The sequence below is a fragment of the Cervus elaphus genome, chromosome 10 (genome assembly GCF_910594005.1).
Source record: "Cervus elaphus chromosome 10, mCerEla1.1, whole genome shotgun sequence".
NCBI lineage: Eukaryota > Metazoa > Chordata > Mammalia > Artiodactyla > Cervidae > Cervus > Cervus elaphus.
The window spans coordinates 43,658,589-43,686,462 of NC_057824.1; the positions used below are offsets into that span (position 1 = coordinate 43,658,589).

A 27,874-nucleotide genomic window follows, 5' to 3' on the forward strand; every position below is an offset into this window, starting at 1 on the left:
AGTTTTATCTTATCTGAGGAACTTACTGCCGCTTGCCTGTGTGTGTTTTACTGCCAAAATAAAATAAATTGAATCAGCTCACACATGATAACATGCTCTTTCCTAACTCATACTAATTGCTTGGCTAATTGATGTTTGTTGAACTTTCTCCATTTCATTGAGTGATTAGGTACAAAGCTAACAGTTGACATCTGTAGGCGCTTAACTGGCGTCTGTAATTACTGTTAATGTTAAATAATTGTTACTTAATTGGAGTGGTAACTGAGTGAATGGAATCCAGATTGTGAAGCAAAAAGAAACCTAGTTAAATAAACATACATTTTCAGAGAAAAACAACATTTTTCTGCAGTTGTCAGAAACCAGAAATAATCCAGAGGCCACGGGATAGCCACGGGCTTCCTCCACGCAGGACACTCTCCAGGCCTGGGCTGACCCCACGCACTTGAAGCTGTTACCAGCAAGGAGGCCCTTTGTCGCTGAATGGTTCTCATTAAAGACTCTCCAGAACCAATTTGATGTTTTTTCTTTTTTTTTGATGTTTTTTCTTAATGGCAAGAGTCTACTACTGAGTGTGAATTACTTTCTGAGACAAGTGAATTCGACATTACTGCCTAAACAAAGCACTTAAATATGAATGGAATGAAAACTGATGCTGGTCAACATTCAAGTGTCTTTGCTAATATTGCCAAGTATGGAGAAGTCTTTCCAAGAACAGCGGTGATCAATCAATAAAGTAAGGGAAAAGCTTTTCAGTGGACTCAAAGATAAACAGTGGCGTCTAATCATCTGACTAAAAGAATGTTATCCCCTGCTCTGCTAGCCAGCGTATTAAAAAGCAGAGACATCACTTTGCCAACAAAGACCCTTCTAGTCAAAGCTCTGGTTTTTCCAGTAGTCATGTACCATATGACAGTTGAATCATAAAGAAGGCTGAGCGCCTAAGAATTGATGCTTTCGAACTATGGTGCTGGAGAAGACTCTTGAGAGTCCCTTGGACAGCAAGGAGATCAAACCAGTCAATCCTAAAGGAAATCAACCCTGAATATTCATTGGAAAGACTGAAGTTGAAGCTCCAATAGTTTCGCCACCTGATGTGAAGAGCCAACTCACTGGAAAAGACCCTGATGCTGGGAAAGATTAAGGGCAGGAAGAGAAGGAGGTGACAGAGGATGAGATGGTTGGATGGCATCATCAGCTCAACGGACATGAGTTTGAGCAAACTCAGGGAGATAGGGAAGGACAGTGAAGCCTGGCGTGCTGGTGGGGTTACAAAGAGTTTGACACCACTTAGCGACAGAACAACAACAACAACGCTCTGGTCCAACTCGGAGGGGCGCTCAAGATCTGGGAATCTGGTCTCCTTTTATCTGGGGAAGTGGAACTGCTGTGACAGTCCTACTCCAAAGACCAGAGCAAGATCAATTCAAATGCTCGGAATATCTTCCATCCCTGGAGCTGACATTCCTGTAACAGGATCCAACATGTACCCAGGATTCCTGACTATCTTCATGCACAAGGTCAGCGAGAGCTTAGGTACCACTTAATGGAAAAATATCTAGTGGAAAACACTTTCTCACAACATGGAATATTTTTAGACCCTTCTTGGTGGTTTCACACTAAGAATACAAGGTGTCTATTTTCAAGAAGTCTCAAGGAATGAATCTATACAACGTAATTCCGTGTGTTAAGAGTCTGGCTCCTATAGGAAGGTCAATTTCCATAACAAAAGGAACTGATTGCATGTTCTCTGCAGTGTGGAGTAGGAAGGAAAACTCAACCACTCACAAGTCCTTTGTCTCCAATCAAGCACCAATTACACTTCAATAGTATTTAATTTTCCTCATATCAGACATCTCTGTCTTCTAAAGACCCAAGAAAATGCTCTGAAATTAAAAAATAAAAAAAGTCCAGAGAAAGAAAAATAAAGAATGACTGACAGTCAGAGTTTCCCTTCTGTAGGATTTAAGACAGTACAAAAATGCAACTAATTTATAGAAGCTGAAATGAGCTCAGTTTATTCACCTGCACGTGGGGAATGAGCTTTACACATCATGTTCTCCTTACAACGAAACCCAGGACATGACAAGAAATTGTAAAATGGTCTCCATGTGTTTATTATAATTAGATTTTAAACTCTACATCTTTTTCTTTTTTTTTTTTAAAAGAAAGCTACCCCACACTCAGGGGTTTCCCTGGTGGCTCAGAGGGTAAAGCCTCTGTCTGCAATGCAGGAGACCCGGGTTTGATCCCTGGGTTGGGAAGATCCCCTGGAGAAGGAAATGGCAACCCACTCCAGTACCCTTGCCTGGAAAATCCCATGGATGGAGAAGCCTGGTAGGCTATAGTCCATGGGGTCGCAAAGAATCGGACACGGCTGAGCAATTTCACTTAACCCCACACTCAATTGCACTGTTTTCACTTACACAGAAAGCCCAGAATTATTTTAGGGGAGGAGCCTTGGTGGTAACTTTTACCTTTACTTGTCACCAAACCAAGGAACTCCCCCTTTGTGTCTAAACTTGATGAGTGAAGTGAGATCATCACCATGAAAAGATTTTATTAGGTCCTCACTTCCTGAACCTCATTCACAAGCAGCATCTTTAGAAACTTTTTTCTTGCCTCATCCCAAACCTCAACCAATTTTCTTAGCCTGGTTTTCCATCTACACTGGTGATAAAACCATATTGTCAAAGATACCCAAAGGCCCTACTAAATCTAAAGGCTCTGGCCTCATCTGTGTCCCATGGAGACCCTTCAGCACAAAATCGACCCCAAGAAGAGGCCAGTGTGTCTGCTAGGAGGTCCGGGGAGGCCTGAGAGAGGCCAACCAGTCCTGGTCAGTGAGACCGAGGTGGCTTCAGCGCTGCGTCTGGTGCTCAGCGTGAGGAGTGAGTGCCCACCAGAGTCCCGGGGCTGCCCTGGGGCAGGGGAGATGGGAGTCTGACCGAGGACGGTGTCTGCTCCTCTGCTGGCCACATTTCAGTAGACAGGGGTGCTCACTCCCTGCAGAAGGGAGCACAACCAGGGCCCTCTGCCCTTCCTGGATCGATCCCCACCCCAGCTACTCAGGAGAGGCACAGCTTTCACAGAGCGATGGGGTCAAATACACCTCCTGATCCTGTCCCATCTCTGACTTGTCTCAGCTGCAGGACAGATCCTGGAAAAGAGGCAACTCGGGCCCTTTTCTCTGCCCCTAACCTAGACCATGGCCCCCACCAGGGCTGGGACCAGGTACACAGAGGGCCCCAGAGAGCACCTGACTTTTGTTCTTCTCCCTTCCACACATGGCTTCCCTTCTTTTCTTTCCTCCAGGAAGCTCCGCCTTGGAGCAACTTCAGAGATTAAAAGAGATTAATGATGGTGGCAGGATGGGTATGTCTACTAAGTGCTCACTTTCTGCATTTCTGCCTGTAGATCAAAGTGGCAAAATCCCCAAGAAATAAGAGCCTAGAGTAGGTGTGTTGAGTGTGTTCTCAGTTGTGTCTGCGATCTCATGGACTGTAGTGCGCCGGGCTCCTCTGTCCATGGAATTTTCCAGGCAAGAATAGTGGAGCAGATTGGCTATTCCTCCTCCAGAGGATCTTCCCAGCCCAGGGATCAAACCTGCATCTGCTGTGTCTCCTGCATTGGCAGGCTTCACCACTGTGCCACCTGGGAAGCCCTTAGAGTAGGTAAAGAAGAGTAATAAATGCTGGCTGGACACACTGAATTGACCGATAAGTTCACTCCTTTTAAGGATAAACTGTCCAGAATTTGGGGCACACATCCTGTTGCCACTGTAGCAGTTCAGCCCACTAAATATGGACAAGAACTCAGTCTCTCTGCCTCATTGGGAAAATCAATTTTTTCTTTGGCAGATGGTTGAGTCACAAAGACAGAAGGATTCATAAAATTCACATGAACATCCTGTAAACATTTGAACACATAAAGATTAAATACAGCAATCATGACCTTGATTAAAGTTACTATTTTCTTTTTTCTTAAATGTCTCCAACCCTAAGCCTTGAACTTTGGAGGTTCATCTCCCCACACCTTTGGACAAGCTCAATTCTCACTGAGCAAGTCGTGTGTACCTACAAGCACGTGCCGTTTGATTAATTTCTTTCAAAATGTGAACTAAAAGGCATCAGAAGGAAGTAATGATTTGGAACACCTAAACACCAAAATCTTACTAGTCCTCTATTAAATCAGACGGGCTCGACAACAGAGAGAATCAGAACAAGATCAAAGAGGCAGAGGGATAGAAAACCTTCGAGGTGCCTACTCTGTTTCAGCCCCTCCTCCTCACCAACTAATTGTCTTATCCCCACCAGACACATTGGCCCAGGACTCCATTCTGCTATGATTGAAAAGTCTGACCTAAAGAGGCGAAACGATTTACTCCAGCTCACAAACAGACTGATGGGACTTGAGCCATGACCCCTGCGGCTTCAGTCAGACCTACATACCCCCCCCCCACCCATCTCGGGGGCCCAACATCAAAGCTGTGCCCCCACCAACCCCCCACCACAATCAGCTTGTGAGATTAGCACTGCCCTCCCACAGTGAAATTTTATGGACCAAATCTGCCTGCCGCCGGGGCTCAGCAGCATAATCTCGCCAGCAGCTTAAAGCCACGCTTCTGGAAGGCCGGAGCCCGGTGGGGCTCCAGAGAGGGAGAGGTGATGTGTGGCTTTAAACATCTGGAGGGGGGAAGCATACACGTGTCAGCACTCTTGTCAGACTGTTCAATAAGCCCAGGCTTTGAGGATTCTCCCAGCGGTGTTTGTTACCTGGTGTAAATTTGCCCTTTCTTACATGGCTTTTTATTGCTCTCGGCTAAGAATACTGGACAGAGTCAGGAGACCAGACTTGCGGGTGGGGCAGGCCGCTTTTACAGAACTTGAACTTGATGCGCCTGAAGCTGACAGTTCCTTGAAGACCGTGTCAACCATCCATCCGGTAAACACTGCCACTACCCAGAGTGAAAAACAGACCCAAACCCACAGGCACATAGCAAGACTCCCTGCACCTGTCTTTTGGAACTTGTTTTCCTGATATTTAGCAGTGTGAATACTAATCCCCTTAACAAAACTACCCCCACGCTCCCCTCCCTTCCCCCCCCCCCCCCTGCTTCATCTCTTTCTCTCCAGGGAGGAGGGCGGGTGCTGGATACCAGTCCCTCTGTTTGGCACCACCTGGATTTGCGTTGATTCCGGCTCTTGTCATTCATGTTACCAACAGGAATTAGCATAAGGCATTAAGGGGAAACTCTGGAGGAGCCAAGAAAGGCCATTTTGATGGAAATAAGGGGCAAAGGAATAATCTGCCATCAACTAAAATGCTTATTTGTGTATGGTTTCCCAAGTAAAGCTTAGGGGGAAAAAAAAATAAAAAAGCCTGTGTTGATTTTAGTGTACACAAAGAAACCTTAATCCTTTCAAGGCAACTAAATCACCCCCAGAAAAGCAGCTCAGAAGAAAGGCACCCTGTCAGAAGGAGGACTATTCACAACCAAATAGATGCCACAAATCACACTCTGTAAGTAAACAAAAATAAGAATGTGGGAGACGTTTGATTGGAAAGGGGGCAGGGGTGTGCGGGGTTGGGGGGAGCAGGAGGGAAGACGCAGAGGGAGGGAGGTCACACAAGGCTGCTCACCACCCACCCCTCCTCCTGGGCCCTGAAGGGTGCCTTTCAGCCCCCTGAGGGCAGCCAGGCCTCAATGCAGAGCCAACTCTCAGGCCAGGGCTGGCTGATCCCAGAGAGGGGACACACATTCCAGAGCTTTCCCAGCAAGCTGGCAAAAGACAGACACAGTCACGTGGGCTGCGGGGGTCCTGTGGAAGCGGGTGGGGCGAGTGTTACTGAGACAGAGCACCTCCTTTGGAGGACCTCAGGTCCGCCGCAGGGTCCTCCTCCTCCTGTCTTACAGGGACCCACGACCATCTACCATCCTCTTGCCTTGTCAAAACGAGCAATAAACAATCGCACATTTTCCCATATGAGCCCTGTACGCTATGAACTGCCACGTACCTTCTTTTATTGGGCTTTTAGCATTACGGACAACAAATTTATACAAACTTTCAGTCCATCAAAATATACGATGAAATATAAAACTGGAATACTCCATTATGCAATAAAAAAAGATAAAATTCAATATGACAATAATTCTGGGAGTAACAGCAATCACATAAGCATGCACACCTCCAGGGAACGCTAAACATAATGTACTATTTAAAATTGCAGTTGGTTCGAATTCTAAAATAATCGGGGAGCTCAAAATAACTGCACTTCGGAATGTGTCTGACTAACCAGCTAGCAAAAACGCTAGCCAAGGCCACTGGAGAATGTGGACATGGTTTCAAATATCACTTTGTGAAGGCCCAACCCTGTTCAAGCTAGCCAGTATCTTCCATGGAACACAGAAGGTGACCAGGACGGGAAGCATACATTCTGCATTTAGCAATTATGATGCAAACATCATGTTCTATGGTGGAGAGGAAGAGATCAAAGAGTTTGTATAATTTATACCTTTCAAAGAATACATCTTTGCAAAAACCCGGTATTAGAAGTTCCCTTAAATTTCATTATTCCCAACAATACTGCAACCAATGAAAACCGCCCAGAAACCTATCGGTGGTGATTTAAGGGAAGTTTCCCCTTAATGTACTGCAATATCATTAGCCTCGCTCAGCCTCTACTGCAGTTTGGAAGAAATTAATGGAATAGCACGTATTTAAATTTTGCCCTCTTGCTCGTTTATTAACTTCACAGAAAGCCCACAGCAGAGTAAGGCTTGGTTTATGACCATAATCCTGTGAATACTAAACATGTACTGATTATTCGAGTCTGCAGTACAAACCAGCTATTTATCGTTCTCCAACTGCTGGGTAGTTGATAACTAACGATAAAGTTAAGGCATCCTGAGAATGATTATTCTCCATGATCACTTCCTACATTAAATGAAAGTCACAGAGACGTAGTCATTTCTTAGGCAAATCAATTTAAATAAGGATTCAATGTGTTCTTTTACAATAAACTGTTTTGGGATACATCAGGAAAGCATAGATTCTGTCTCAAGCAAAAATACAATTATGAACAGGAGCTCCAGAATGGTAAGGGATGACCATTGTTCTTTCTGCTTTCATTCAAGGCAAAGACAACAGAACAAATAGGAAAATAAACTACCGCTCGGATTTAAGGGCTCTTACCTTTGTTTATAACAGTATTGAAGAGTTTTTCAGAGCTGGCATCTGAGGCCTACAACACAAGAAGGGGGGAAAAAGAGTTATCCTTGTCATGAATACTGTCGTCACTAGCATCACTACTATTATTTTAAATCAATTTACTCCATTTTTGAAAAGCCTGAAAAGGAAAGCAGTAATTTCCCCCAATCCTCCATAAGGTGGTGCTGGTTGACTGCATGAGGCAGACCTGCAGTGCAGCTATTTGCTAAGGGGGAAAAAATCTGATTTTAAAAATGTGTCCTTATTAGACATATTATCTGTGCAAAACATATTTCTATGAGATGATACACAAAGCAATTCAGCTCATTCACATAATGATTTTGCAATTTCATTGACAGATCATTATTTTGGAAACGGTACTTTTTTCCACATTTGCAGACATGCCTGTTTTTCAATTTTCTCTCAGAAACCAGAAATGCCTATTATTTAACACTAAGCCTCTCCTCACTAAAAAGTGTTGTCCAGCACTCCCTGAAATTCGTTTTTAAAGATTTATCTGATGACCCCGAGGTCCTTGTCCCCTGTGGTAACCAGGACGACCTTGGTGTTGAAATGAAACCCAGCCGACCTGCCCAACACGCTGACACTATATACACTGTCAGCATTATTTCCTTTCCATTTTCTAGAAATCATGTCTGCTAATTATTACAGTGGCTCCAGGAAAGTGAAGTAAGCCTGTTTAAACAGCGAGAGTAAAGCCAATTTAAATTATACACTAATGTTCTGGAAAATCAACATAAAGTCAGTTTGGAGGAAAATGCTATGATGTTTCAGAAGCACTGTACTTCTACAATTTGAAAAATTTAAAAAAAAAAGAAACTTAAAAATTAAGCAGCTCCATTATGGAATAATTAGAGAATGTACCTGCATTTAAAGTTATAATGGTTATATTTATGCTATTTTTGCTACCCAACCATTGTAAGAAATCACTGATTTTCACACTTTACACACAGAGATGCATTTTTTGACAAAGCATAGAATTTTGAATAAATCTAGAGAAAATATAAGAAGTAGAGGGGGGGAGAATCTTAAAAACAACAAATTCAGACTCTGGAGCTGGCTTTTGGGGACAAAGAAGATACTCAATTTGGTCTTTTTGTGCTATGTTGACAAAGATGAGACATTCCTGTGTGATCCTTATGTCTGAAGCGAACAAGTTCTAGTTCTCAATGTAAGTGATACAGAAAGACATAAAATATTGTTACTATGACTATTTCCCCCTTTATTTTAATTCTAATCTTCCTACTGTAAGGGTGGTTCTGAAGATTAATAGTTGAAGAAAAAAATGAATGTACGTGCAAAACAAGTGCTGAATTACACACACTTATACATAAGCAGTTTAAAATAAAATAAATCCTAGATGGATGCTTCCTTTTATTTTGCATGAATAAAAAATATGCCAAGGGCCTTCCTGCCATTTTAAATAAAACTGCACACCATAGTAGCTTTTCATAAAAATAAACCGCCAAAAAAAGTACTGCATGGAGGGGGAAACAAGCCATGCATGAAACAAATCAAGAACACTGAGGTACAGAAGCAAAAATCACAGAAACAGTGTTGTCCTATTGTAACATTTAGTGAGATTTCTAGGAACAGGAGTTTCCAGCTAAAAACTTGGAGCAAAGAGCATTTCACCATTACTTGATGAAAAAGTGTCTCTTCAAATTAGAATGGCTATGTTAAATTCATGGCTTACACTACAGCTGCTATTTTTAAAAGGAAAAAAGGGGAGAGGCTGTTAATTAAATCAGTTTGCCAAAATGCAATAACCCTTGCAGATTTGAGGACTACCTATTAAAACGAGTCTCACTGGGCTAAAGAACCACAGAAACGAGGTATTGTATCATCAACGCAAAAAACAGCCAGGGAGGAGAGAAGGCCCCTGATCCAGCTTTTATTTGCACTTGGGGTATGTGTGTGTAAGAGGAGGGAGAGAGCAAACAGGACAGAAGCTGGAGGTGAAGAGGCCCTCTGGCTGGCTTGCACACCCTCCCTGGGGTTGCTACTCTAGCCTCAGCTCCACACCGTATTCTCAAGTAGCCAGTTTAGTGATCCTTATGTCTGAAGCAAACTTAGAGGATGTGATTATTATGATGCGATCCAGTAAGTTATTCAGGAAATGAGTCTGACAGGATATTCCGAAGGACTTAGGAGTAATGTTCTCTAATAAAAGCTTCTCCAGCCCTTTAATTTTCTGATACATGTCACAAAGCCCTTTTGCAACTGGGGAGGGGTGGGGGTGGGCAGTCTCAAAGAGGCCTCCGTGGAAAAACACCCCAAAGAAAATGATGGTAATGGGACTTTCGGCTAATCAGAAAAATGACCTGGAGCCCTTTTTCTCCCATCCAGGCGGTTCCAACTATGGCGGACCACAGTCCTGAAAAGTCAGAAAAGAGCTTCTCCGCCAAAGTCTTAAGCAGGAACTACAAGGAAATGCTTTGCTTCTTTCTCCATAAACTTTCAAATTTGACTTGCGCTCTAAAGCATTTGTGCAAATTTGCGGTTTCTGGGATCTTAATGCTAGTTTTCTTTTTCATTGTTTTTAAGAGAAAAATCTGCAGTTCTTTATGTTACCTGGACCTTTTTCCTGATTTAAAAAAAAAAAAAATCAGGGACGATTAATGGAAACCTGGTGAGCCAAGAGTTGGCTGGCGAGCATAGCTTTTGCGTCTCTCCTCCCTTAACACAGGGGCACCCTTACATACTAAAGATCTTTAGATTTCGCTCGCCATTTCGCTTTATCCCCCTCACTTGGTTTTGCAGAGCCAGGGCGTTGTAGCCGCTATATCTAAAAACGATAGGAAAAAAAAAAAAACAACAAAGCTCTCTTTTGACTGCTTTTTATTTGGGGGAGGGGGATGGAAATAGATAAAATTTAAAAAAAAAACAAAACCCACCACACTGAAAAATGATTCGACGCTGTACCTGGTGTTTAAAGAAAAGTTAAACTAGTCAAACAGATTGAAGAAAGGAACACAGAGAATGAGGAAAACGAATAAAAGCCTTCCGAGTAGACAGGGGTGGGACGCGGCCGCTCCGGTTCGAGGTCAATCTTAATTCCCTTCGGCCTCGGATCTCGGGGTCGGCCCCGAGCACCCGCACCCGCACCCGCATGAGGAGGGGATCTCCAACAAGAAAAGAGAAACATCCCCGAAACTTAAGCGCGAGTTCTTTGCCCAGCTGTGGCAATTCAGAGCCCAGATCTCCTTTCGCTTCCCTTGGCCCCGCGTGCGGGCCAGGATCCCGACCTCGGCGCGGGGAAGCGCTACCCGGGGAACCGGCGGCGAGCGCAGCCTAGGTCTCCAGCCCAAGCCGGCGCCGGCCTGGCCCGAGCCGAAGGCAGGCGGAGCCCCTCGGGGCGGGTGGCGCCGGGGCGGCTTAGGTCCCCGGGCACCACGGCGCAGCTCCGGCCGCCCGAGCCCGGAGAGTCAGGGGTGAAAAGTACAAAGGCGGGCGGCCGGGCAGGAGGGAGGAGGGGTGGGTGGTGGCGGGGGGCTCGGGCGCGCCAGACGCGAGGAGCCCGCCCGCTCCTGCGGCCCCTGCCACCCCTGCCCGGCCGCCGCCAACAAAAGACCCCCGACTCCCTTCCGACCGCGGGCGCCGAGCGAGGCAGCCGCGCGCCTCCAGGGCTGCATTACCTGGTCGCCAAGGGTTAAGTGGTCCTGTCAGCCCCAAGTTCATGGTTTGGTTCCAAAGCAAGGCTCGTGGTGGGGGGATCGTCACAGACCACGGGTAAAATCAGCCAAACACGAAGAGAAAACGCCCAACTCCGACCCGGCTCGGTCCGCGCGGGTCTCGGCTCCTTTCTCGGCGAAAGTCTGGAAGCGGGTGCACGCGAACCAAATCCCAACGAGCGGCGGCTCCGGGGCGGCCGAGCGCCCGCGCCGCGCGTACATCCAGCGCGGCCGAGGCCAGGCGGGCAGCCGGCGGGCGGCCGGGAGGGAGCGCCCGGCCCGCGTTCGCCCAGCTGCCTCCCGGCTGCTCCTGCGGCGCGCGGGGCTGGCGGGGACTCGAGGGGCGTCCCGGGCGAGGCGGAGAGGAGCGGCCCGAGCTGCGGCCTCGGCGCGCGGAGCTAAGAGCGAGGCGGCGGCGGCGACGACAGGACAAAGGAGACCATGTGCGGAGGGGAGGAGGGAGAGGGAGGAGGAGTGCGCGCGGCGGCGGCGGCGGCAGCTTCTCCCCGGCGGCCGCCTCCGGCTCCCCGACTGCCGTTCCCGCCTGTCTAGCTGCCCCGCGGGCGGACCAGTCCCCGTCCCGCCGCCGCCACCGCTGTCGCGGCGCTGGAGGAGATGCTCCGGGAGTCCTTAATCGGGGCCGATCTCTCCGGCGCGCGGCGCGGGCGGCGCTGCAGCGTTCGGGGCGCCGGGCGGGCTGCGCGGGGCCCGCGGCGACTCCCGGCCGGAGCTCACGGGCAGGCGGGCGGGAAGTGCCCGGGGCTGGCTCGGCTCCGGCCCGCGCTCCGCTCGCGGGCGCCTGCCTTTCCCGCCGGCTCGCCGCTCAAGTGAACTCCATCGGCGGCCGCCGCCGGCGCCGCAGGATCCCTGGCTGGACTGGTGGCGGGCGGGGGCGGCGGCGGCGGCACGGGGCCCCTGGCTCCGGACTTCGCTCCCCGACTGTGCCGAGCGCGCCTGCTCCAGACGCTCGCAGCTCTCGGAGCGGGACTTCCTCGGCGCGCGGAGCCCGAGCCGCCGGTGCCACCGCCCCTCCTCCGTCCCGCCCCGCGCGCCCCGCCCCTCGCCGCCCCTCCTCTCGGCCTGGCGCCGGGTCTGCCCCGCGGGGGCGCAGTCCCCGGGTGCGACATCGACAGCTGTCGCTGCTCCCCCCGCGGCTCGGGCCCGAGGTCCCCACGGCGGCCTTCCCGGCGGGCGGGCGGGCGGGCTGGCGCGGCGGGAACTGCAACGCCCCGCGCCCTCCCCACAGTTGTCGCTTCCAATACTGCGCCGCGGCTGGGGAAGGCCACTAGGCCCGCGGTCTAGGCCGGTCACGTCGGTAAAGAGCAGGCTCTCTGGGCGGTTCCGAGGGCTCCACGAGAAAGTGATGTGGATAAACCGCCTGGCACACAGTAGGTGCTCAAGAGTAGTAAGTCCATTGTTGAAAATGAGGGGGCGGGGGTGGTCAGAGTCTAGTATTAGTTAAAAAAAAAAAAAGGTCTTAATCCAACCTTATCTCCACCTGATCAAAGGCTGGGCTGCAGTTTGTTCGGTCTCAAAGATAACAGTGCCTGGCATGGCCCTCCACAAATCACACCCCCCCACTTCAAATCCACTGGCATTTATGCCCTCCCCTGGACAAAGCTTCCAGGTGGCTCAGTGGTAAAGAATCCGTCTGCCAATGCGGCAGATGCAGGTTCCCTCCCTGGGTCAAGAAGATCTCCTGGAGAAGGAAATGGCAACCCACTCCAGTATTCTTGCCTGAGAATCCCCGTGGACAGAGAAGCCTGATGGGCTACCGTCCACGGGTGGCCAAGAGTAGAACACAGCTGAACAAGTGAGAGAGATATCTACAAATGTGGAGAGGGTTTCCGCCAACAAATGCAGGGAGAGGACTGAAGCAATGCCACAGCCCAGCTCTGCAGGGACGGACATTTACCATCACTGTGTTCTCTAGGGCCTGAGGCCGGGAGGGGGGCTGAATGACCACAAACTTGGCCCCTGGTGGCTTCCCCTGAGCAACACATTCCCACCAGAGTGCCCATGTGTCCAGTCTGGCAGGTACCTGAGTAGGATTCTGGCCTTCTTTACTCACCGTCCCAATCACAGAGTCCCCAAAAGAGTGCCAGGCCATACACAAGGGGTGAGGAGACCCTCTGCAAACACCTGGAGTTTTCATTCCACCCCAGCTGCTTGGCAGGGCTCCCTCCTTGGCACACAGGAAAATGGCTGAGATTTCCCCAGCACAAGGCAGGCAAGCAAGGCTGAGGTTGCACCTGGGAGGAAGTTCCAGTGTGCATACAGGAGCCACGGGAGCGGGGTGAGAGAGCTCCTGACTGCCCTTCTTTGCCACCCTCAGCCGGAGTGTGGCTGGGCAGAGGAAGGGATGGGGCTGGGAGCGATGCACACATCATCCAAATGACACAGAGGGGGTTTCAAGCAGTCACGTCCATTTGAAGGAATGTTGAACTCCATCCCAGCTTCACCTCTTTGAAGTTGAATATCCATCACTGTTTGATTTCATGGCACTCTTGAGAAACCTCTCAAGGGGAAAAAGGTGGGTACTTGCTATATGGCATACATTTTTCCCCCTTTAACTTCCAAATACAATTAATTTTGGAAATAAGAGGCGCTGTCTCTCTTGCTTCACAACACCCCTCAAACCCAAATGGTGGCACTATGTGGTGTTTTTTTTTTTTTTTTTTTTTTTAATTTTTTTTTCTTAAAAGATAGATCATAGAGATTTTTCTCTACCCTGACTCCCAGAGTAATCACAAGGGAAGATGTCTCCAAAGGTGTGAGTCTGGAGTTGACTATTCCAGTTGCTTATAAGATGTGTCAAAAACCAGCTGAAGCCCTCAAGCCAGAGGGTATTCATTCTGAAGTTGTGGGTACAATACCAAGGTAGCTCAAAGGCAACATTAAATTTTCAAGAAAAGACATTTAGATGTTGTTTTTTGCGGGGAGCAACCAAAATGGGACTGTTTTCCTGTCTTGCTCGCTAATAAAATCAACATTACGGGGAAGAAAAGGCCTCAGCTCCTGCCTGGTCCCCTACAGGGTAAACTGAGATGCACAAATAGCACCAGGCAACTTCACCGACCAACTCAAACCACCGCTTAGCCCTGTAACGTGCTGTCACTGGGCCACGCAGCTGACACTTGCCACACCCTGCAACAGACTCTCATCTCTGATTGTCAGGGAGCAGACCTCAGACGAAAGCCTGGGACTGATCTGCATGCGTCTCTGGGTCTTGATGATCTACAATCGGGAGGAATGCAGAACCGCTAGGAGCTGAGCCTCTAGAGAACCCACAGGCTGGACCTCTGCACCACTGCGTCCCTGTATTAACCCCGCCAGGTCCATGTTAACCCCGCTGGCGCCCCACGCCCTGCTGCAGTCCCTACCCCGCCACTTTGTTTCATTCTCAGCTTCACTAGACCCAGGAATGGGCCCATTCTGATTGGGATCCAAGTTGCTCTATTCCCCCTCCTCTCTGGCAGGGAGGAAAGCAATGTCAAAACTGGAAGGGAGTGGCTAGAGGGACAGCATCAAAAGTAGAAAGAAGGAAGCAAGAAGCAAAAAAAAAAAAAAAAAAGGTCATCCACACACTGGGTGATGGATCTGGTCAGAGATCTGACTTGCAAGAACCTAGAAGATTTATTATGTTCTTCCCTTTATTGGAATTTTAATCTACAGATTATAAAGTCAAAGGCTGGCAGCTACCCTGTCTGTTATATTTAGAAGGTTTAACACACTGAGCACTAATGGCTTCTTAATGTCACCTTCAACCTCTGAACCAGATCTAAGAAGGGCAGGTCTCACAAAGGGGAGGCCCTGACTAGAAGCAGATAGTAAGATTATGGATTCAATGGTCTTTCCGGGGTTAGATTATTTCAGAAACAATGACAATATTTTTTTTTCTTGGTCATGCCACGCGGCTTGTAGGATCTTGGTTCCCCAATCAGGGATTGAACCCAAGCTACAGCAATGAAAGCCTGGAATCCTAACCACTAGGCCGCCAGCAAACTCCCAACAAGTTTTAATATACAACCAAAAATCTTTGGAAGCCACCTCCCTCGTGGCTGAGATGGAAAAGAATCTGCCTGCAATGCGGGGGACCTGGGTTTGATCCCTGGGTGGTAAAGATCCCCTGGAGAAGGGAATGCCTACCCACTCAGGTATTCTTGCATGGAGAATTCCATGGACAGAGAAGCCTGGGGAGCTACAGTCCAAGGGGGCCAAAAAGGGTCAAACATGACTGGTTTAGACCGACTAAACCACAATACACATGAACAAATCTTAGGCAAGTCTATGATTAACCAGTAAAAAAATTTTTACAAGCTAAATTGAAATATGGAGACTTCCTCATGAATTCTCAAACTACATCTAAAGACAAACTAGGAAATTCTTCTAAATCATTCTAAATGGCAGTATTAAAGCTTAAAATATGAAATTTGATTCAACTTGTATCACAAACTACCAGACTGAGACTAAACATTTTTTGATAGGCTATTTCTTATTAATTCTGGTTTTCTGTCAGGTACCTTATATAGAAAAAGTGCATTAATTTCGAGGTGTTCTCCCTCACAAATATAACTTCAGTCACTCCCTAAAAGAACACATGCTGGGTGATTCTTGGGGTGGTTTAAAGGAAGAGGAAGTCTTTACAAAAATTCCCTTCAGTTTTTCTATGTTAAATTATGTAGTTTGAAAAGACTAGGAAAGAGGAGTGATAACATATGAGTTTTGTCTCCCAGCTACCCTTAGAAAAGATGGCACCCCACCTGGCTTACTTCTGTGTCTCCTAGAGGGCTTGATCTTTTCAAATTCTAAAGTTTTTCAAGCGTTAAAAATACAAGTTTCTACTTGTTCTTTGGGGAGAGGTTAAAAGCCAGCATCTGGCCTCCATCATGACCTTGTCATTTCTGAGCCAGGAGACCCTGGGCAAAGCTCTTCTCTCTCCCAGCTCCGTCTCCTCACCTGTAAAATGAGGTGACAAGAGTATCTATACTTTATAGAGCTGTTGTCAGTAACAGCCCCCCAGCATGTAGCAAGCAGGATATACGTGTTGGCTACAGTAATTAAAGATGGCATTCTTGGGGCTTCTGCGGTGGTAAAGAATCCGCCTGCCAATGCTGGAGACATGGGATGGTTTGATCTCTGTTCCAGGAAGATCCCACATGCCCTGGATCAGCTAAGTCCATTCCCCAACTACTGAGCGTGTGCTCTAGAGCTCGGGAGCCTCAACTACTGAGCCCACGTGCTATAGCTGCTGAAGCCTGAGTGTCTAGAGCCCGTGCTCCGCAACAAGAGAAGCCACCGCAGTGGGAAGCCTGCACTCCACAACTACAGAGCAGCCCCTGCTCGCCGCAGCTGGAGGAGACCCATGCACAGCAACGAAGACTCAGCGCAGCCAAGAATAAATGAAGAAAATTATTTAAGAAATTAATACTCTCTACGTCAGAGAGAGTATACCAATATATACCAAAGATACCAAATAACAGTATCTTCTGTATGGCTGCAGCCATGCCTTCTATGGGATCCCCTCAATGGGGATCATCACAGTCATGATGAAAAGAACCACGCGAACATCATAAGTGACACCAGTCCCCAGCAGGGGAGACAGTGGTTTGCACCATCTGTACCAGAGCAGAGAACTCCATCTTCACATAGGCTTTACTGTCAAGAGTTCTACTAGATAAGGCCCGAACCTGGCTACAGATTATTGCATAGCCTGGGCCACATAATAAGGTGGGAGGGATGGGAATCACGTGGATCTTTCTGATGGATTATAAAGTCTAACCTTGGATCAAGCAAAATGTTTTCAGAGTTTGCAAGGCTCTAAGACATGATCAACCTCCTAAGGGTAAGGGCGTCAATTTCTTCAAATAGGAAAAGAGTGTGCATCCCAATGATGTCATCTTGCCACATTAAACAGACATTTCCAGTTTAAACAGGCTCACAAACACTGGAAAGCACCCAAACTCCAAATAAATAAATAAACAAACAGGCACGGTTTTATCTCTAACCATACAAGTGGTTTCTTATTGGTGCACAAGCGTGTTTTTGGTTCTCATTTCTTTTCTCGGTGCAGGAAAGCCACTACCTCAATTTGGTTTTGAACTCGATCGTACAAGGACTGTGTCTCTGCATCTCTGTTCAGGCCACAGTCACGTAGAAGGGACAGACGTGTGTCTGGAGACAGGAGTCGAGGCTTTATTATCTATCTGGGAGGGTTTAATGGGAACCCGTTCCCTAGGATCAGTGTTCTGCCTGAACCCACCTGGCTTCTTCCGGATATAACTCACATCTTGCGATGTGTTCACATGCTGTGTGCCCCACATGGCACTAGCATGCCTACCTCAGAAGAGGCATGATGGGAGAGGAGGGCGGGCTGGCAGACGTTTTGTCCTTCTATTGCTGAGGCTGCAGGCGCCTGACCAATGTCTGGGCACCTGTTGAAGTGGAGGGGGACTCAGGGCAGAAGACAGGCGCTGGGAAGCCCAGAGGGACCTGCAGGTTGACTGCAGTGCCTGGGGCCTCCCTACCCATGGCTGGCGACCAACAGCCCCGGGGGGAGAACTAAGTCAACAGGTTGCTCGTCACCAGGAAGCGGGAAACTCCCTGGGAGCAAGCTTGTCCTGCTTCCCACCTCAGCAAATTCCTGACTTTCCAAGCTGTCCAGCCCAGACATGAAAACTCTTGCAGGGTCCCAGGAATTTCTCCCGTGCAGGCCAGTTCATTTTGCACTAGGGATCGTGACCTCCCCCTCCAGTGATGCACAGCGAGCCAGCCTTCTGTTGGTGCTCAGTCGTGTCCGACTCTTTGCAACCCCACGGACTGCAGCACGCAGGCTTCCCTGTCCTTCACCATCTCCCGTAGTTTGCGCAAACTCATGTCCACTGGGCTGGTGATGCCACCCAACCATCTCATCTTCTTTTGCCCCCCTCTCGTCCTGCCCCGCATCCTTCCCAGTCCTGGGTGGCCTCAAACGCCTCTGCTGTGCCTTGCGCCCCCTCTGAACAGGCCATCTCTAAACGGCAGCCTCATTACTCATCACTCTGAAGGGAGACTGCAGTAGCTCACGCTCTTCCTGCTGTAAAGCAAAAGTCTCTACCATTATATGCCTGTGTTGCTACAATTGATCACGGTGCTGCAACAAGAGAGAAGTAAATAACTGAACTGGGTTAGTTTATGATGCATACGATTGAGACGCAGGGGGGAATAAATATTTTCCGAGTGTAGAAGTCAAGAAAAAGAATTTTACTTTCAAACTTCACAGTGTACTATAAACTACAAAGGGGAAAAACTATAAGAAACAATAAAATATCTCTTACCTAGCCACCAAATCTACATAAACTATTAATATTCAGAAGCTGACAGTCCCACCAAGAAAGGCAATGGAAAAACAAACCACCTATTCAATCTCTGCTGGTGTTGCCCAGTGGAATCTAAACTTTTCACAGAAGGGCACAAGAGCAGGACGATGGGGGCCGTGCCTGCCTCGTGCCCACCTGGGTTTTTCTCCCTTCTCCATCGGACCATTCAGCACTGAGGGGTGTTTGTGATCTGGGGTCTAGAGACCTGCATTTGCTATGGAGGTCATGTTCCCTGAGGCCAGGTAGTCACTCTGTCCTAGTTACATGCTCGAATCTCCAATACCCAGCTCCTCTCACTATATCCGCACAGAAATGGGAGTGGGGTGGGAGAACCAGTGATGATTAAAATGAGAAATGTATACAAAACGTCTGTGTGAGCTAAGAGGATGGGTAGAAAAAAATGTGTAAATAACTCAATGAAGATGACACATTGAGGAAAGTCAAGTGTTAGGATGACAAGAAGGTGCTTTTGGCGAGGCATGTTCTTTGGCTGTCTTTGCCTAAATTGTCCCAGATTCTGATCCTTAAGCAGGCTTACTGGATTTTATAATTCATGGTCCCTGGCCTGGGTGGTTAGGGGTGTGGGCTGGATGTTAGAAGGACGTTAAGTTTCAATCCAGTCTCGATTAAGATAGCTTGAATTGTGAGTTAGATTTTCCTAAGCCTCACTTTCCTCATCTGTAAAATGGGGCTAGTAACAGACTTCAACCCTTATAGTATGTTGTTGAAAATCTTAAATAATAAACTATAAGGCAACTTGTGCTTCTTATACACAAGGAAGACAGGTTAAGAAGGCCTGTAAACTGGATGCAGCCATTTCTGTTTGGGGGCAACCGAGGGGTAGTTGGTCTAGTGGTTAAAAAGCACAGCTTCTGACGACAGAACTTCTGGGTTCAACTCCTGACTCCCCCCTCCACTCCCGCTTATTAGTTCTGTGATGGTGGACAGATTGCTCTACCTCTCTGTGCCTCAGTTTCTTCATCTGTAAAATAGGACAGTAACAGCACATACTAATGCTACAGAAGCTGCTGCTGAGGGAGTGACGAACCACTGTGTGAAGGCACTTGGAGAAGTGCTCTGTCTTCACTGACTACCACCAGCCATCGATGAGCAGATGCTAGGTGGGGAAGACTGGCTGACAGTCAGTGGCCTCTCTCAGCTTCAAAAATGGAGGTGGTCAAGCACCCAGTCCTTTAGGGGATGGGCTGGAGGCTGGGGGGAGGAGGACCCAGCTGGCCCCCCCCTCCCCCCCCCCCCGTATGCCCCAGGGGCTGGACAGCAGGGGGCCCAGCAGGAAAGGCAGTCCCTGTGGTTGCCACCAGGGGCGCAGCCATCTGTGAGTCGGCAGCTGCACTCAGCGGCCCTGCTAGAAACGGCTGCCCTGGCAAACTGGGGTTGCTGGGGAACCAACCATGGTTCCCAGTTCTCTCTGCGAGAGGCATGTGACCCACTCTGGCCTGAGTGAGCTTCCCCGAACTTCCAACAATTCCAGAGAGAGCCAAGGGCCCTTGAAGCCCCCTGAGGTCATCGGGTGGCCGCTTGAACGGTTCACGTGCATCTCGAGATAGGAGCTCATGTGGCCTCCCCCGACATGTGTACAATTAAACAAGTCACACCAGGTACATTGTTAGAATTTCAGTTAAATGCTACACTGATACGACACTGTATTTCTGTATCTGTCTTGAGGACCCTCCCTTCTAGCTTCGGTTAGTCCCAGGGAAAGACTGTGGCTATACGAGGTCTGGGTCAGGCTCGAAATGTGATTCTAATCCTCATTTCAGGGCCTTGAAATGAAAGAGAGGGAGGAGACCAACCAAGGAGCTAAACCTGAGACCAGGGAAAGACAGAGGCCATAAATCATATACCCTGATGCCACTTACTGCTTCTGAGTCAGTCTCTCAAAATATATGTTACAATATATTTTTCGAAAATGTATACAATTATTACATCATCTGCTCTGACATCAACCCTGTGAGGTCAACAGAGACACGGCTCTTCTCCTCCATATTTCAGACGAGGCAGTTGACACAGAGAGTGTAAGTACGCCCTTTGGAAGTGGAGGAGTCTGGACGATAGCAAGGTTTCAGCAGGTACGTCCTGCCCCTTCTCCTCTGTACCAGCGTCCACCGACCACACTACTGGATGAATCTTGATTCTTCACTCCCTTGGCCAAACTTGGACTTCCACATACTCCCAATGCTGAAATGGCACTTCTAGATCTAACTCAAAATAAATTCTGATATCTAAAACCTAGAGACATTTCAAGATCCAAGAGTCATGGTAAAGGTATCTGAGCTGTGTGAATACTACTAAGATACAAGAGTAGCTTACTTGCACAGGTTTTGTTGTTTGAACGGTGACTTGCAACCCATATTAAGGTAATTTGTGAAAGAAACACGAGAAATGGTGGCCAGTTGCACTTTGGTGATCTTTCCCTACAGCCATCTCTCTTTTCCTGGAAACATGTTACCTGAAAGCATTAATACTCTCTAGGGTACTGGAAATTCTTCTCCTCTGTCTATACTCAAGCACCTAGCAAAGCTCTTATGCTTTCATTTTAGCTTCATTGTGCAGTCTCCTGATGATCCAAATATTTACTTGCAGAAATTCTTGTTGGGTAAGAGCGGAACATTTGCTTCTACTGTTTCGATGAATCATATGGTCGCTGGGGTACTAGGTGGACAGCTACGATGTCAAAGAATCCCCTTGGTTTATCTTTCCTAAAAGCATTCTTATTGACCAATGTTTCTGATTCTTCCCCCTTGTCCTGGTCTTGGTTTTCCTCCCTGTCCCTTCCACATCAATAGGATGGATCAGGAAACTCTAACACGGCCATTCCAGGCACCTCCACCTCTGTGGCTTCATCAGTCAAATGGGTATACTCTGCAAATGGTCAACTGCTATACAAACACCAGTTGCTAAGAACATTCATGGCAGTTAAGGCTAAGGGTAAGCCTGCATGCCCGCAAAGACCTGCTAACGCCTCTCTGGTCCTGTACAATCTCCACTTACAGACTTTTACTGAAAGTTAATTAAAGCAGCACTTTCTTCTGCTCAAAACTCCAGTTTCTTTGGAAGGTTTCCTTAGGGATATACATTCAAGACAATGTCTGACAGGTTTCTTGGCTCATCTCTCAACACTGTTATTCCTTTGGGGGGCATAAATGTCCTTTGCGAGAATAAGCAGTAGCTTTGGAGAACAAAGATTCAATCTCTTGAGGGCCAGGACTGTGCCCTTACCCACCCTACCATCATCATTCCTCTAAACATCTTGGTACTCTCATGCCTTACATGTAACAGGTGGTCAGTAAACAGTGTCAGGACAACACCTCATTGAGTGAAATGACCATTTCCCTGCCAACTAAAACAGAAGAGAATGAAGACATTGTTTCAAAGAGAAACTGAACGATAAAGTCCCCCCCACAAATTGCTGCCAGTCTCGGATTCCGCAGAACACAGAAACCCACCGTCATAAGGTGAGCGACAGAGCCCATTTAACTTCTCTTGAAAACAGAATACTCTCTGCATTCATCCCACCCTCTCCTTCCCCTCTGCGTCCACAAGCCTGTTCTCTATCTCTGCGTCTCCACTGCTGCTCTGCAAATAGGTTCATCAGTACCGTCTTTCTAGACTGCATAGAGCATGGAGACATACACACTACCATATGGAAAGCAGCCAGCCAGTGGGAATTTGCCGTATGACTCAGTGAGCTCAAACCGGTGCTCTAGGACAACCTGGGGCGGGGACGGGGTGGGAGGTGGGAAGAAGGCTCAAGAGGGAGGGGACGTACGTATACCTGTGGCTGATTCATGGTGATGCAAGCCAGAAACAACACGAAACTGTAAAGCAATTATCCTTCAATTAGAAAAGAAAAATAAAGAGAAAATTGATAAAAAGAAAAATGATAATACCACATCGACCACTGAAGCTGCCATTCTCCCACGGAAGGTGGAGCTCAAGCTCTCTACCCTGGAATCGAGGCTGGCTCTGTAACTGTTTGGACCAAGAAAATGTGGAGGAAGCGATGCCCTGGAACTTCAGAGCTTGTTAAGGCAGTAAGAAGAACTTCTGCAGGTGTGAAGAAGGTCTGGCAGCTTCTGTTTCCTTCCTCTTGGAACCCAGACACCATGTTGTGAGGAAGCTCAAGCAGCGACACATAAGGGAGAATTCAAGCCAGGGAACCAAGGATTTAGGCGAGCTCCCAGCCAAAAGCCAGTAACAACCTGCCAGCCTCTTGGGAGTGGCTCCTCCAGCTCCGATTGAGCTCACCTCAGCTGATGCCACGTGCATCAGAGAGAAACTATCATGCCCAAACTGCAAAAGTATAAGCAAGTAAGTCACTGTTGTGTTTTCAGCTCTTAATTTGTAGTTTGTTACAAAGCAATTGGTAATGGACATAAGCATCTAAGTCAGTGCCAATGTTCAGAAAAAGGAAGAAGATGAGACAAGGATGAGACAAGCCGTGAGCATCACCTTTGTATTCTGGCCTCTGCAAGGGAATGGCCAGGACCTTGAACTCAGGGAAAGAACCCTACTGAAACAGAGATAAAGAGCACCAACCGAAAAATCCTAAAGTCAAAAAAACATTGTCAAACCAAGGCAAAGTTTTCTATTTGATAAAGTAGGAGAAAACTTAACATGACAATGTTAACGAAAGAATAAATCTGATCTCTCCCTTTCCTTTCGGAGGCTGTGACTGTTTGCAAAACTAGAAAGTCTTTAGTAATCCCTGCTCTTATCTAAAACAGATTGCAGTTTTAAGCACAGCCTCGTGAAACTGCAGGTTCAAAGGAACCTGAAACCGCATTAGCATAAAATCTGGAATTCTCATTTCCACCAAATGCACAGCTGCCATCTGACAGCTCTGCTGTGATTTCAGTTTCAAATAGAAACTGAAAGTAGCTGAGGTGGCGTGGGCCACAGGCTCCGTGCTTCCCATACTGGCTCCCTCCCCATGCTCACACATTCGAGGGAGTCTCAGAGGTGCACCCAAAATCTTCGGTGATGAAGCGAACCCCCTATGTGGCAACCCACCCAACAAGACTAGCAGGGGAAAGCTCCAAAGCCACGGACGGGCTTTTCAGTAAGGACGGCTAGGGGTTGCCCATATATAATATGAGTACTTGGCTAACATTACTAGAAGTGTTAAATATTTTTTAAGTAAATTCCCACCAAGCTGCTAGGACTGAGTGGGTAGGGGAGGCAGAGCACCCTTTCCCGGGTTCTGCATTATAAATGCCAAGAAACCCACACTCCACACGCTCACATTTAAATGCCAGCAGGTATGCTGCCTCACTTTCATGATTCACTTAACACCCTCTCAGCTTTCTCCTGAGGCAATGACAACTCTAGGCAACTACATTTTAATTCTGGAAAACCCAAGGGGGGAGGGGTTGTTTTGCCTTCTGCTGAAATACCATCACCTCTGGGATAAAAAGTTACACCTCTTTGTATAGGAAAGTGGGGAAAAAGCTCAGATGTGTCTGATTCCCTTGAGGAATACATGTGCTGTAAAAGGAGGTTCCTACCCCCGTGTAGAGAGGGTGGATTTGCCCAGAGCATCCCAAACTTCCTCCTCTGATCCTCTGCACGAATTCAAGTGACAGCTGGCGGGGCCGCGCGCGCAGCACATGAAAAGCTGGCTGCAGCCGCCCAGGGAGCGAGAGGCAAGGCCCCCGCCTCCTTCCCCACGTGCCTCCCGCTGCCCGCCGGGTCCTCCGTCCACCACGCCCCGCTCCCAGCCATCTGCTCCTGAGCCAGGGTGTGGGTGTTAACTTAACATCCATCTGCACCAATGCAAGTGATGGGGATGGGGCCCACGTGCAGTCCAAGCATCCTGGGCCCAGAGGCTCACGGGAGGTGAGGGGGGTGGTCCTTCAGCCGCTCACTTCCACCCGGGTTTGCGCCTCCTTACAAGTTCCTCTACTGTTAGTGTACAACTTTTCATATTCTCCAGGAGGAAAAAAAAAAATGTAGCGAGCATCTGGTATTTACACAGAATCTTAGAGGGAGTTGACGGATTTAATTACAAGTGTTAGTAAAACAGGAAAGTTGTAGCCAGGCTTTCAAATAGCCACTCGCCTACAAGGAACAAGACCTACCTTTGTGCTGCTGGTGAAGAATGCCATTTATTTTCCTAGCGATGAGTTTTCCTGGAGAGGGGGAGGTTGGGGAAAACACAGTTGCTGGCTGGTAGCTTTCACGTAAATTTACGATGTCCTTCTTATACAAAGATCAAGCCGCAAACAACATTCAACTCGGCTGCGTGCGCCAAGTTGTTTTTCCATCCCCACTAGTGGTGATGGATGGATTTTCTGTTACCAGCACTCACTGAGAGCCAACATCGTGTATTTATGAAATGACTGGTGGGTTTAAAGGTAAAACATAAGGCCAGGAAAACGATTACAGATAACTAGCCTATGTGAGGATTAGAGAAATGAGCTGATCGTCATCGGCAGCAGTCTCTGGTGAGTTTTAAAAACTGCTTGAGGGCCACTGTGGGTCATTACAGGTCAGGTCAGGCGCTGAAAAACGCTATACTGGATTAACAAAGTCAGGAGACATGAGTGTTAGAACATGCCCACGGCACCTGGCTGTGGCTTTTAATAAGTCACTGAACCTTAGGTTTACCAATAAAATGCATACAGGTTGGGATGGGATGAATCATCATCTCCTCTCTCTCTCGCTCACTCTTTTCAATATATAAGGTCTTGTGATTGTACTTGATCTAATATCTAGATTATAAACAGAGAACAGTCTCTGTGCCAGAAAGCAGTATTTTCCTCCTCCTGTTTTCTTGGCAGTTTCATTATTAATTTCTAAGGAGGGCACACTGTTTGACATACCTTTTCTGAGGTGTCCCACTCTTGGAATTGCCCGATAGACCAGCAAAATGTCAGCAGTATGCTACGGTTTGCATTTCATCCTTCCAACTGGTAAAGTACCATTTAACTTTCTCGTCAAAACAGTCGAGGCTCAAGTGGGCCTCTTTAGCTCTGCGCCTCTATCGCTTGGTACCCGGGCTCATTAAGCCCGTTTGCCAGCTTTGTGTTTTAAAAGCAAAACCAAAAGGGTTAATGTGCCATCATGCTCTCTTTAATCTGAAATCCACAGGGAAAGGACTTCAGAAAGGGAAAAAAAACCCATATACCCTCTCCTTAACCCCCCTCCCGCCACCAGACACACACACACACACACACACACACACACACCAGAACACTGCACAACTGGAAGCTGGCCTTTGTCTTCCTCAGACCATTCTGAGCCAAGGCAATGTGCACACCACATTGGGAATCAATTTAATCATTTCTGACTTCTCAACAATCAAATAAAACAATAAATAGCCTGAACTGGGCTTGAAGGGGAAGAGGACCACATGTATTTCCTCTCAGGATTTTTCTTTTTTTAAAACATGAAAGTTTGGCTTGAAAAGAACTTATTGCACAGGCACATGTGGCCTCAATAGGATAGATCTTTAACCGATGAGACAGATTCCAGATTCAGGCACACAGTATCAGGATTTAAGTCCTCAGAATTCGGTAATGGAAAGTTTGGGTCACATTAAGGGCTGTAGGATCCAGGGATAAGATTTAGTTTTGAATTAACCTCTCAGGCAGCCTGAGCTCTCCCCCTCAGAAGCACCATATGTCTCCAATTCTACGTCGTTCCTTCTCTCTTGGCACTTCCCATTCGATGGACCAGAAAATTCCTGGCTTTAGACCACTTCCCTGAATATTTATCGTTGACTCTCATTCTGAGAATTACTTTTTTTTTTTTTAAAGACGCTCTTTTAAAATAGTTCCTGACTTTTTATTTTGAAAAATCTCAAACTTACAGAAAAGATAAAAGGATGGTATGAATAATATCCAAGGCCCTTCATTTATATTGCTTGATTGGTAACATGTTACCATACCGACTTTATCTCTCGACACTCTTGAACTGTATTAAGACACACATGGGACTTCCCTGGTGGTCCAGTGGTCAAGACTCCGTGTTCCAATGCAAGGGGTGTGAATTTGATCCCTGGTCGGGGAGCTAAGATTCCCACATGATGTGCAGCCAAAAAAGGGGGAAAAAAAAAAAAGATACCACTCTAAACCAATACCGACCATTCTCCCACTGAGAACAATCAGCAAATTAAAAATAAAGAAAGAAATTGCTTTGGACAAGATAAATCTAAAACACTGTCAAAAAAACAGCCAGGCAGAGGGCCAGAAATTCGGCACTGGACCACAACAGAGAGGGGCTCAGAATCAGAGATTAGGTGTGGGGGGGGGGGTGTCCTCCACAAAGAGAGGAGAGATGTGAGCACCAAGAGCAAACTCTGGAATGGGAAGAAGCAGAACCGAGGACAATAGCCAGACAGCATCCACGCCTCCTGGGCCAGGGAGGGCGCACGTGGGAGGGAGAATCAAAGAACATCCCCCTGTAGAACCCAGGAAGGGCAGGAGTTCCAGGACAGGGTGGGCGGGCTCAAAAATGGCCCAGGGCTTTAGAGATTCTGGAGGACAAGGACTGAGGAAAGACAGATGGAGAGAGGCAGGAAGTACAGACTGTTTTTGAGGAGTGTAAGGGAGGAAAGGGCTGGAAAGAAATAGCAAAGTGCACGTGTAGGCCATGAGTCTGTGTTCAGCTGTCTGGAGAGAGGGCTGAAGTCTGGCATGCCACCCTTTAAAATACTGAGTGCAACTGAACACACCCTTGTGTGTTCACACACCCTTCCTCCATGTACATATGCATCCCTGCACAGAGAGATATACAGATACATACAAATGTATACATATGATTTTCTATGTGTATCTCATACATATTTTTAATAAAGAGGATTCATTTATGCCAAGTCAGTAGTAAACTAGCCACATGTCATATAATACTTTACATTCATAGACCATTTTGTCCATGAGATGTAAATGAAAGCATAAAGAGAAACAAACTGTGATAGCAGAGCATAAGTTTTAAAACGTGGCTGCAAAGGCAACAATAAACAAAATGAAAAGATAACCCACAGAATCGGAGAAAACATTTGTAAATGATGTGACCGGCAAGGGGATCAGTCTGCAAAATTTACAAACAGCTTATGATGCTTAATGGCATCAAAACAAACAACCCAACAGAAAAATGGGCAGAAGACCTAAATAGACATTTCTCCAAAGAAGACATACATATGGCCAGCAGGCACATGAAAAGATGTTCAACATCGCTGATTATTAGAGAAATGCAAATCAAAACTACAATGAGATATCATCTCACACCAGTCAGAATGGTCATCATCAAAAAATCCACAAACAATAAATGCTGGAGAGGGTGTGTAAAGAAGGGGACCCTCCTACACTGTTGGTGGGAATGTAAATTGGTTCAGCCACCATGGAGAACAGTATGGAGGTTCCCTGAAAAGCTTTAGAGCTACCATATGACCCTGCAATCCCACTCCTGGGCCTATATCCAGAGAAAAGCATGGTACCTGCACCCCAGTTCATTGCAGCAGTGTTTATAACAGCTAAGTTGTGGAAGCAACCTAAATGTCCATCAACAGAGGAATGGATAAAGAAAATGTGGTATATATATATGTGGAATATTACTCAGCCATTAAAAACAATGAAATAATGCCATGTGC

General features: G+C 47.3%; 1 protein-coding gene across 6 annotated transcripts in view; it reads right to left on the reverse strand.

Annotated features, from left to right (window-relative positions):
* AUTS2 (activator of transcription and developmental regulator AUTS2) overlaps positions 1 to 27,874 on the reverse strand; it is a 1,192,920-nt gene that overhangs the window by 95,804 nt on the left and 1,069,242 nt on the right. For all 6 annotated transcript variants that reach the window (XM_043914907.1, XM_043914908.1, XM_043914906.1 and 3 more), the window contains one exon: positions 7,194 to 7,242. In XM_043914907.1, coding sequence (XP_043770842.1) covers positions 7,194 to 7,242 — 49 coding nt within the window. The remainder of the gene's footprint in view (positions 1 to 7,193; positions 7,243 to 27,874) is intronic.